The 11182-nt window shown below is 43.1% G+C and overlaps 1 protein-coding gene across 1 annotated transcript in view; it reads right to left on the reverse strand.

Annotated features, from left to right (window-relative positions):
* ASS1 (argininosuccinate synthase 1) overlaps positions 1-11182 on the reverse strand; it is a 201098-nt gene that overhangs the window by 140073 nt on the left and 49843 nt on the right. The window contains exons 7-9 of the mRNA XM_044659689.1: positions 10447-10537; positions 6361-6445; positions 3643-3707 (exon numbers count right to left, since the gene is read on the reverse strand). Of these exons, the coding sequence (XP_044515624.1) occupies positions 3643-3707; positions 6361-6445; positions 10447-10537 (241 nt within the window). The remainder of the gene's footprint in view (positions 1-3642; positions 3708-6360; positions 6446-10446; positions 10538-11182) is intronic.

The following is an 11182-nucleotide window of genomic DNA, read 5'->3' on the forward strand; positions in this document are numbered from 1 at the left end:
TCCTTTCCTTCTTTCCTTCCTTCCTTCCTTCCTTCCTTCCTTCCTTCCTTCCTTCCCCTTTTGTCTTAGAATCAATACCATGTATTGGTTCTAAGGCAAAAGAGTACTAAACGCCAATCATTGGGACTTAAGTGACTTGCCCAGAGTCACAGAGCTAGCAAGTATCTGAGACCAAATTTGAGCCCAGGATCTCTCATTTCTGGACTTGGCTCTCAATCCACTGTACACCTAGCTGCCCTCTCAGACTCTAATTTCAACATCCCATATTCTATCATCCTCAACCTCAGGAGGCACTTAGCCATGCAGAGTGCTAGTGGAAGGAGTGTTTATTGGTGTCCAGGGTTTCTGCTAGGAACCTGTTCTTTTTCAGGCAGACTCAAAGACAGTACAGAATCTCAATTATGAGAAGGGAAGATGTGGAGATGAGTTTTCTCTGTCCCTGGAAAATTGTTCCCTATAGCCCTGTATTTCTCTAGGGGCAGTCCCTGGTTCCCCCTTCACCCTCTCCACAAGGCAGCTCCATATAAACTGACAGTGCCAACCCCTGGTCCGATTAGTATTCGAGACTCTCAAAAGGGGCTGTGAATTAGCCATCTGAATGAAACCTTTAATGACCAAGAAATCGCCCTTTTCCATCTTTTCATGGAGACATGAAAGGGGTCGGCTTGCTCCCGCCTCCAAATGAGAGCTAGGCCCCTGAGAGGACACTGGAGAGGCTGACCACACAGGCTCTGATCCTCTAGCTAGAACACCTGGCTCCACCCTGTCATCTCCATGGAACTCTGTGAGAACACAATCCAAGTAAGACCCACATGAAAAGCCTTGACTTTGGCCAAAGGAAGGAGTCTGCTTGCTACCTATCCCACTGAGGGAAGTCCTTTTCCAAAGTTATGTCTGGGTCTACAGCACATTAATGATAGTTCGTCCTATACTCTGGGCATTATACGTTGGTCAGTAATCCTGCATCCCTAAATTGCTGCCGCCATAAACATGCCTCCCTATTACCTCTAGGACAAAATTTAAAACTCTTCACAATCTGGCTCCAATTTATCTTCCAAGAGTTATTAAACATGACTTGCCCTCATTTGCTCTATGTTCTTGCCAAACTCACCTCCTTGCTGGTCCCTGACTGTGTCATGTCACCTATTGCTTCCTTGCCTTTGTTTAAGTGGTCTCTTCCTGGAGTGCTTTTCCTCCCCTTACCCCCAGCTCTTGAAATCCCTAGACAGGTTCGGTTCAAATGTTATCTCTTAAGGGAAATGTCCTCTATTTCCCCTAGTTGTTGGTTTTCCCCATCTCTATAAAGTTACTTTGTACACACATTCACACAAGTATATGTATATCTATGTGTATATATATAATATATGCATGGGTATACATATTTATGTGTGTGTATATACATACACACGAACATTTATTTATTTATTTATTTATTTTAGTGCCTTTACGAGTTGTTTCTCTTCAACAAAGGGTAAGCTCTTTGAGATCAGAGACCCTCTTTTCCTCCAGCTTCTGTTCAGCTTCCTGGCTTCTAGATTTCTCCCACTGATTGATTTAAAGAACTTTAGCATGACTTCAGCTAATTGGAAAAGCTACCACTTCTGGCATCATCATCATCATCATCATCCCTACTACCACCATTCAAGCATACAGTGAGTGCTTTAGTGTTTGCAAAGTGGTTTACACAATATGATTAAATTTGAGTTTTATAACAACCCAGCAAGGGAGGTAAGGAAACTGAGGTTCAGAAACTGATACAGCAGTGTATGAGAACTTTCCTCTTACTAAATACTCCTATGTGATCAGATTATTTGTCTCTCCCTGATCTAGTGAGGCTATAATTTTCAGGTTATTATTCATAATAATGTGAGAGGCATTATGATGTAGTGGACAGAAAGAGTAGAGCTTAAAGGCATGAAGGCAGGGCTTTGAGCTGTGACCCTGACCTGTATTTGCTATGTGACCTTTACCAAGTCTCTGAACTTCTCAAGACTGGGCAAGACTATAAGATTATAAAATTATAGACAATGTACCATTCTGCATTGTTGGAGGGCTTTTCTCATTTGGGAATTTCCTATACATTTGAAATTAGAGGTCCAGTTCTTATCTCTGTTCACAATAATAATAGACAACTCCTCAAAAAAAATCACAAAGAACCTCTATTTTAGCACAAACTCCTCTCCTGATAGGCACACTGGCAGGGTTTTTACCACAGATTTTGTATGGCTTTGTTTGTTGCAGTGACCCAATTTCCTCCATCCCAGGGGACAATGGTTGGGCCACCCATCTTCCTTTTAAATATTTGGGCTCTGGGCACAGAATAGTATACTTGTCAGATTTATGGGAAGGGAAAGATTTTAAAATCAAGCAAGAGTTAGAAAAAATCACAAAATGTAAAATAATTTTGACATTAAACTAAAAAGGTTTTGTACAGACAAAACCAATGCTACCAAAATTAGAAGGGAAACAACAAATTGGGAAAAATCTTTATAACAAAAAACTCAGATAAAGGTTTAATTACTCAAATATACAAGGAGCTAAATCAATTGTACAAAAAATCAAGCCATCTCCCAATCAATAAATGGGCAAGGGACATGAATAGGCAATTCTCAGATAAAGAAATCAAAACTATCAATAAGCAAATGAGAAAGTGTTCTAAATCTCGAATAATTAGAGAAATGCAAGTTAAAACAACTCTGAGGTGTCACCTCACACTTAGCAGATTGGCTAAAATGACAACAAGGGAGAGTAATGAATGTTGGAGGGGATGTGGCAAAATTGGGACATTAATGCATTGCTGGTGGAGTTGTGAACTGATCCAACCATTCTGGATAGCAATTTGGAACTATGCTCAAAGGGCTTTAAAAGACTATCTGCCTTTTGATCCAGCCATAGCACTGCTTGGATTATACCCCAAAGAGATAATAAGGAAAAAGATTTGTACAAGAATATTTATAGCTGCGCTCTTAGTGGTGGCAAAAAATTGGAAAATGAGAGAATGTCCTTCGATTGGGGAATGGCTGAACAAATTGTGGTATATGCTGGTGGTGGAATACTATTGTGCTCAAAGGAATAAAGAACTGGAGGAATTCCATGTGAACTGGAATGACCTCCAGGAGTTGATGCAGAGTGAAAGGAGCAGATCCAAGAGAACATTGTACACAGAGATTGATACACTGTGGTATAATCGAACATATCAGACTTTTCTACTAGCAGCAATGCAAGGAGAATGCAAGGCTGAGGGACTTATGAGAAAGAAAACTAGCCACATTCAGAGGAAGAACTGTGGGAGGAGAAACACAAAAGAAAAACAACTGCTTGAACACATAGGCTGATGGGGATATTATTGGGGATGTAGACACTAAACGATAACTCTAGTCCAACTATCAATAATATGGAATTGGCCTTGGTCAATGACATGTAAAACCCAGTGGAATTGTGCATCAGTTAAGGGGGGTTAGAGGGGCTTGGGGGAGAGGGAAAGAACATGAAATATGTAATTAGGGGAAAATATGAAAAAAACTTTTAAGAATAAATAAATAAATATTTGGGCTTTGGGCACTATGTTAAGTTGCAAGGATTTCTAAGTAGCTGAAGCCCACCAGAGCATGGGCTCTGAAGGCAGTCTGGAGGCAAGCTTACCTCTGGACTTCATCCCAATGAAGCGGTTCTCCACGATGTCAATTCGGCCAACTCCATGTTTACCCCTGTTGAGAAGAGGCAGAGAAAACAAAATCAGGAACTGAGTAACCAGGACTCCCATGAACAATAGTCACTCCAGCTTTCAGAAAGGAGCAGGAGAACCTAACCATAATTTTTTAAATCCATCAGTGCTTTAGAATGCTCTTGGCTCCCTTGGCCCAAGTGCCCTAAGGGCCAGTTGGGACTTGTGGTGTCAAGCTGAAATTATTCCATCAGGAGATATGAATGAATGAATGAATAAGTGAGTGAGTGAATGAATGAATGAAAAAGCATTTATGAAGGGCTTGTTATGTTTACTATGTGATTTTCATGATGAAAAGTACAGGTACCCATTTCTACCCTTTGCTTCTTTTCTTGGAAGTGCTAGCTGATAAAAAGTCATTGGATCATAGAGTTGGAAGAGAAGCAAAATTCCTTCTTTTCCAAGTGAGGAAATTGAGGCATGTGGGTAAGGATGAAATCATATCATAGAATTATAGAATTGGAAGAGATCACAGAGGTCATCTAGTCCAACTCAGACCTAAACTAGCATTCTCTTCAACAATCCTTACAAGAGGTTCCAATGGAATATCTCCATTGATGGGGGCCTTATTACCTCTTGTGGCACCCCATTCTATTTCTGATAGCTCTATTCGGTCAGAAGTTCCTATTTACCTGTAATTTTCATCTACTACTACTACTAATAAAAACATCAACTGACATTTATATAGTACTTTAAAGTTTACAAAGCACTTTATAGACACTAGTCCATTTAAACCTTAGAGCAACTTGAATAGATTCTTCACTGCTCCAAGCTCTGACCTCTGAGTCCATGAAGAAAATGTCTTGTCAAAGGTCACACAGTTGGCAGCAAATGTGGGACTTTGGGCCCAGGTCAAATGGCTCTTTTTGCTAACCACAATGTCTCCCCTGGACTAAGAAAAATAATGAACATGAATCCCAGAGTGCCTGCTCTTTCATCTCTCCACCAGTCTTTCCTCAGAAGACAATACTATGAGGCTCTGAGAGACAGAGGGCTTAGGCGGTATCATCATATATAAGGGCTGATCTTTCTGGGATACCAGTTTCTTACTCATTTGGTAGTTGCTTAAGAAATGTTTGTTGAGATTATCCAATTGAACTAATTGGTTTCAGCCAAGATCAAGGGCAATTATCAAAGGTTATCTAGTTCTTGCCTATTTCCCCAGAAGACCCTAGGATCCTGGGAAGCTGAAGATACGTAGAGGTAATAGGCTATGGCTGAGAATCATTTTTGAGTCCCTAGATTTGCACAATACCCTTGGCCCTGGGAATATGCTTGGTACTTGATCTCAAGGTGGAGAAAATACTCTTCAGGTTACATGCAACCTAGGCTGAGCTAAGTTCTGGGCAAGTGTCATCTGCATGTGGTCTTTAAATCGTACTCTCCCCACCTACTTACTCTAAGTCCTTTGGCTTTATTAGAAGTTCTGATCAGTAAAGGATAAGCCCTTATCTCTAGTTATCATTCCTGGGGTTCAGAACTAGGCAAGACAGAGAGTATGGAAAGTAAAGATTACCAACTTCCATTTTAGTATATTCTCCACAAAGTCAAAGCCAACAAAATGAACATGCATGTTCTTCATTGTGTCAGATGACAAGAGATCTATTATTATAGTATCAAGACAAGGGGTAATACTGGGGACTGTCACATTGTTGACAACAATACCCCTATGGATTAGAAGCATTTCCCAGTGTCCCCTCAACTTTCCAGATGGGGAAATCAAGGGAAGGGATTTTACGATCCTGGTCAGGACAGTGGTGCTGTAAAGGATATAGCTGTGCGGTGATGTTGAATGGGCTTCTGGTTCTGGCTTAGTCATTAACACTTTAGGCAAATTGCTTCCTCTCCCTGTCTATCAGTTTCCCTAGCAGTAAGTTGAGGGGATTGTGTTAGGTGATCTCTAAGATCCCTTCCCTTAAATTTCTATGGATCTATGGCTCTATCTATAGGGATTATGGGGCATCTAGATGCCAAGTTTGGAGTCGGGAAAACTCATCTTCATGAGTTTGAATCTGACTTCAGACATTTACTGGCTATGTGACCCTGAGCAAGTCAGTTAATCCTGTTTGCCTCAGTTTCCTCATCTATAAAATGAGCCGGAGAATGGAGTGGTTTGCCATTTCATTTTCTTTGAAAGAAAACCCCAAATGGGGACAATGAAAAGTTGGACATGACTGAAAATGACTGAACAACAATAAGACAGGGATTATAAATTCACAGATTGAGAGTTTATGACCATTTAACTCTCTCATTTTGCAGATAAGGAACTAGAGGGCCAAAAAGATGAATAACTTGCCCAAAGTCACACAGTTAGGTAAATAATAGAACCAGGATTTGAACTCAAGTTTCTTATTCTAAATCCTGTACCCTTCCCACTGTGCAACACTAATAAATGGCCATATTGGAGCTCAGGAATAGAGAGAGAGGAGAATCTCTACCCTCCTCATGTCTCAACTCCAAGGCTTTGATAACGGGGTCATCCTCACTAACTTTGTTCTTGGTCTAAACTTTCCTTCACATGAATTTCTCACTTGCTAGGAGCCCAGACGGATAGATAGCATGTGTTCCCTGAGAATGAGAGGGAAGAAAGGAGCATAATCTGGAGGGAAGTGAGAAGGTAAGCAAGCAACACTTACGCAATTTCATTCAGGTAGAGAAAGAGTTCCAAGGAGGTACGGTGGGATATGCCATCTTTAACATTGGTCACCTGCACGGGAACACCTGGGGGGAGTAAAAGGTGCAGATGGTAAAGGGCTGGGGTAACCCAGAATGAAGCTGAGAGAACAGGGAAAGGGGGCTGTCCGACCGACCCATCCACAATGTCGCTCTCCTGGACATCAGCAACGCCTTAAATGGATGTGACGGATATGGACTCCAAATAACTTCTTAAAAAGCCATGTGCAGGTTGTGGCCGCTGGGGGAAAAGAGGGGCTGGAAAGCCCCTGGAATGAAAGAGAAAATGTAATAAAAACTCTCAACCCCCCCCTCCCATTCTTTTTTTCCCTTTTGCATTTAGGGGCTGTGAAATTGCAACCAGGCCCTGAACTAATTGAATTTCACGCTCCACCATTGTCTTACCAGCGAAGCACCTTCTGTCCCACCAGTTAGTGGGGGGCTGGACTGCTGCGGAGGTACAGCCCAGCACACACACACACACACACACACACACACACACACACTCACTCACTCACTCACTCACTCACAGCCCCCTGCAATGTCTGTTGGACCAATGATCTGATCCCCTCCCCCTGCTCACACCCCACACAGGGTCCCAGTTATCAGCCTGATGGGCATGGAATGGCTCCCCCACTGGCCAATGGCAGGGTCTCCCATGAATTAATTATAATGGCCTCTAAAAAGTGAGGGGAGCTAGGAGGGAGGGAGGCAGGGATGGAAGACAGGCAGTGGGGGTGGTAGCAGCAGAGGGATGGGGGTGTGTGGAGAGGGGCAGTGGAGGGGGTGGTGTGGGTGGGTGGGTTAGGGGTTGACTTTGAATAGAAAAGGGGCATTTTCTCGAGCAGTGTGAAGTGAGCAATAAATGTATTAGGAGGCTAACAAGAGGGCTGTAGCTGTGACAAAGAAAAGCCGTTCAAAGTTGGAGCCTAATCTCCCTTCCATCTGCCCGTCTCATTACCATGTAGCGAGCTATCAGTTGCCAATCAGGCCTCAATAGCCTTCTTTGGAGTCTTTATTACTGAGGCGCCTGCTAGCGTGGCGACACTGAAGGGTCTGTCAGCATCGCCATTCTTAACCTCCATTTCCAGGGGTTTTATAACTCGGTTGTAAATTGCTATTAAATGTAAGTCTGGCCAATAATGAACCTTAAGCCCTCCTCACCCCCCCCCTTCCCCTGCCTCCCTCCATCCCCTTTCTCTGCCTCTCCTTTTCTATTATCATCCTTAGCCAGGGCATTGGATGAGGTCCACCGGGGTGGAGAAGAGACATTGTTGGGGCTGCTGTTGGAGAAAGCAGCTTATCCTTTAAAATAGTTAATAATTAGATTAAAACTTCAAATAAATTAACTAGGGGATGAATGGGGAATAGCAGAGGGAGGGGCTTTTTCCCCTCTATTTTTTTTTCCAGACGCTCCCAAAGTCATTAAAATGGATTGAGTCTCTTCTCTTTCTCTGTCTCTCTGTCTCTGTCTCTGTCTTTCTCTTTCTCTCTCCCTAATGTCATACTTGCAGCTCAAACCCTCTTCTGTCCTTTTTCTCTCTTGGTCCTCTGGGTACCCAATTTCTTAGTAAATGTGCTGCGATCTGGGTCTCCCATTCATGTCAGGCCAAGTAGAAGCTTACATGGACCACAAAGGTCCATTTGCAGCTAATGATTTGGTCAGTTGGTCTGGCACCCAAAATGGGCTTCTCAAAATAAGAGAGAAAATAGCAGATACAAAGAGAGCCGAAGCTTGGGGTTGAGAAAGGATGCTAGCATTGGAATCAGAAGACTTGCTCTCAAATCCCAGTTTTCCAGCTTACTAGCTGTGGGACACTGAACAAGTCATTTCCTTCTCTGGGCATCATTTTGCTCCAGGCTGCTGGAGGACTTCTACTATCCCCTTCAGCTCTAAATTTTGGATTCTATGACCTAGAGGAGAATCAAGCCCCAAAGCAACTTGTTATGAAACCTAGAATGTTCAGCCTGGGGGCAAAGAAAAGGGTTAAGCCCCATTTTCAGAGACCTGAAGGAGAAAATTCAAGGCCCATCTCTTCCTGTTGACTTTCCACTTGTCACAGGACCAGAGCAGGGAGCCATGATCAAGTTTAGTACTGGAGAAAAAAAGAATTCTGGCTCCAGACTGGTCAAGGTTTAAGTGATTAGTGAGGGTGTTAACCATTGCCAAGTTCCCTCAGTCCTAGAGTCACTTGTGATTAAAGGTTGAAAGCAGGTGATGGGGATGAGGGTGGGCTAAGATGCCCAAATCCCCACTACCTCTGAAGGGACACCAACCCTCAGCCCTGGAAGAAGACCTAAGGTAGGAGAAGCTAAAGGACTATTACTCAAAATAATAGTGGCTTCCCACTTCTCCTCATGGGATTACAATATCATGGACCCAGATCTGGGAAGTACACTGGAGTTTTATCTAGTCTAGTCCCTTCATTTTACAGATGAGGAAACTGAGTCCTGGAAAGGAATATGTGGTAAGTCCAAGATCACACAGGCAACTAAGTAGCAGAGCCAGGATTTCAACCCACATTCTCTGGCTTGAAGTAATCATAAGAGCTAATACTTATAAAATGTTTTAGGGTTTGCAAATCACTTTACATATTATTAGCACTATTCCATCGTAGCATGCTACCTTATCCCCCCTCATCCTCACCAAGAAAAGACCAATGACCTTGAGAACTGAAGGTCAAAGCATGACTTGCCTTCATCGTCTCTCCCCTGGAATTCTGAATCACTAGTCATCCCAGCTCCAGATTTTTCCTCCTCTAATCCAAAACATAGTCATAAGTACAGAATCATAGGCCCAGAGATAGAAGGGACTTGGAAGGCCAGCTAGTCCAATTCCTTCAGAGGAAACTGAGATTAAGTGATTTTTCCATGGTCAAATAGCTAGTAGGTATCAGAGATAGGATTCGATTCCAGGTCTTTGTGTCAGTCTCTCCCATCCTCAAAAATTTTCAAGGAATTTCTGTTGCCCATTAGAGAAGGAATAGGCTGGGGCTTAGCATTCAAAGCCACTCATAATTTGGTCCCAGCCTACTCTCTGACCTTCTCTCTCAGCAAAGGAAGACCTATATTCTAGCAAAACTAGACTATTTATGTGCCCTCAAATTTGCCACTGAAACCCCCAGTCCTGAGACTTTTTTTAAAAAAGTTTCCCATGTGCCTTTCTCTCTCCTTTCTGCTAATCCAATTTCTCCTTCAACAGGAAGTTCAAGGACCACTTTCCCTAATTCAGTAATGAGTTTCTCTCCTCCAAATTCTTGTACTCAGCCTCTATATTATTCTTTGGGCCCTTGTCACATACTACTTTGCATCATACTTATCTTTTTACATCTTTGTTCTATCACTCCTCAAGGATGGGGACTGTGGTTTTACGGCTTTGTACCTGCAGCACCCAGCACAAATGTGAGGCTGTTTCAGAGATGTTTCAGGGATGGTGCTTGCCCATAGTAGCTCTGAAGTCATTTGTGTTGCTGGGATTCAGCTTTCATGTCAGGGATGAAGAAGGAAGAGGAATGGATAAAGAGTAGCTGGACCAAGGGAGGCAGCTAGGTGGCTTAGTGGATAGCGAGCCAGGCCCAGAGATAAGAGGTTCTGGATTCAAATCTGGCCTCAGACACTTTCTAGTTGTGTGTCCCTGGGCAAGTAACTTAACCCCCTTGGCTAATCCTGACCACTCTTCTGTCTTAGAACCAATTGGTTCTAAGACAGAAGGTAGGGGTTTAAAAATATATATATGCTATACTAATTAGGGAAGACTGGTTAGAGGCCTAGTAGTAGAGTTCAGTTTGGTTTGGGCTCTGTTGGAAGCAGCTAAAGAAATTGTTTCCCTCTTTTATAACATATATGACTTCAAATGTCCCATGGGGAAGACATTAGGATAAAAGTTAACTGTGAAAAGCCTCACCCGAACTATGACTTTCAGAAAGCCAGAAGAGAGACCACAGGTGCTTTCCTCAGGAATGGCAAAAGGGAAGGGGGCTGACTCGAATGTATCAAAAATTAAGAAGTTTCAGCCCTGCAGGATTATGGAGTCATATTTCGAGACCTACCTTTCTTGAACTGAATCTCTAAAACATCAGGGCTGTTGGGAGTCTTTGCAGGGTCCTGGGTCTTTGTGTAGAGGCCAGGTGGTGCTTGGTTCTAAAGAAGGAAGAGAAACAGCTTATGGACAAAGGTTCCAGAGCTACCTGGGTCTTTCCAGGTTCAGAATAAACCCTGCTTCTCTTCCATCTCAGTGATTCTTCTTTTGGTCCTAAGGTTAGACCATAGGTAGGAAGTAGACAGCTTCATTCTTCCCTCAAGTCCATTCTGGCTGGCACTGACCAACAGGCCCTGTGGGTCTGTGCCATCATCACACAGTGAAGCACCACTTTCTAGGGGCCCAGGAACAAAGGGCTAAAGAAATCAGACAATTTTTCCCCTCAACTTGATCTCATCTTCTTTTTTGACGCCCCCACAGCTGGAGATGGAATAGCTGTGGAAGAACAAGTCAGGCAGGAAAAAAGTGTGACTTTGAAGGAGTGAGGCATGCACATACTTTTCAGGAGAGAGGGACAGACATGTGTGCACACACACCATCACACACATACGCATACATTCTCTTTCTCTCTCTTTCCTCTGTCTCTCCCTTTTTCTTTCGTTTCTCTCCTTGTTACTCTCCCTCTTTCTCTCTCCTTCTCTCTCCCTTTCTCTCTCCTTCTCTCTCTCTCTCTCTCTCTCTCTCTCTCTCTCTCTCTCTCTCTCTCTCTCTCTCTCTCTCACACACACACACACACACACACACAC

The sequence above is a fragment of the Gracilinanus agilis genome, chromosome 2, assembly GCF_016433145.1.
Source record: "Gracilinanus agilis isolate LMUSP501 chromosome 2, AgileGrace, whole genome shotgun sequence".
Lineage (NCBI taxonomy): Eukaryota > Metazoa > Chordata > Mammalia > Didelphimorphia > Didelphidae > Gracilinanus > Gracilinanus agilis.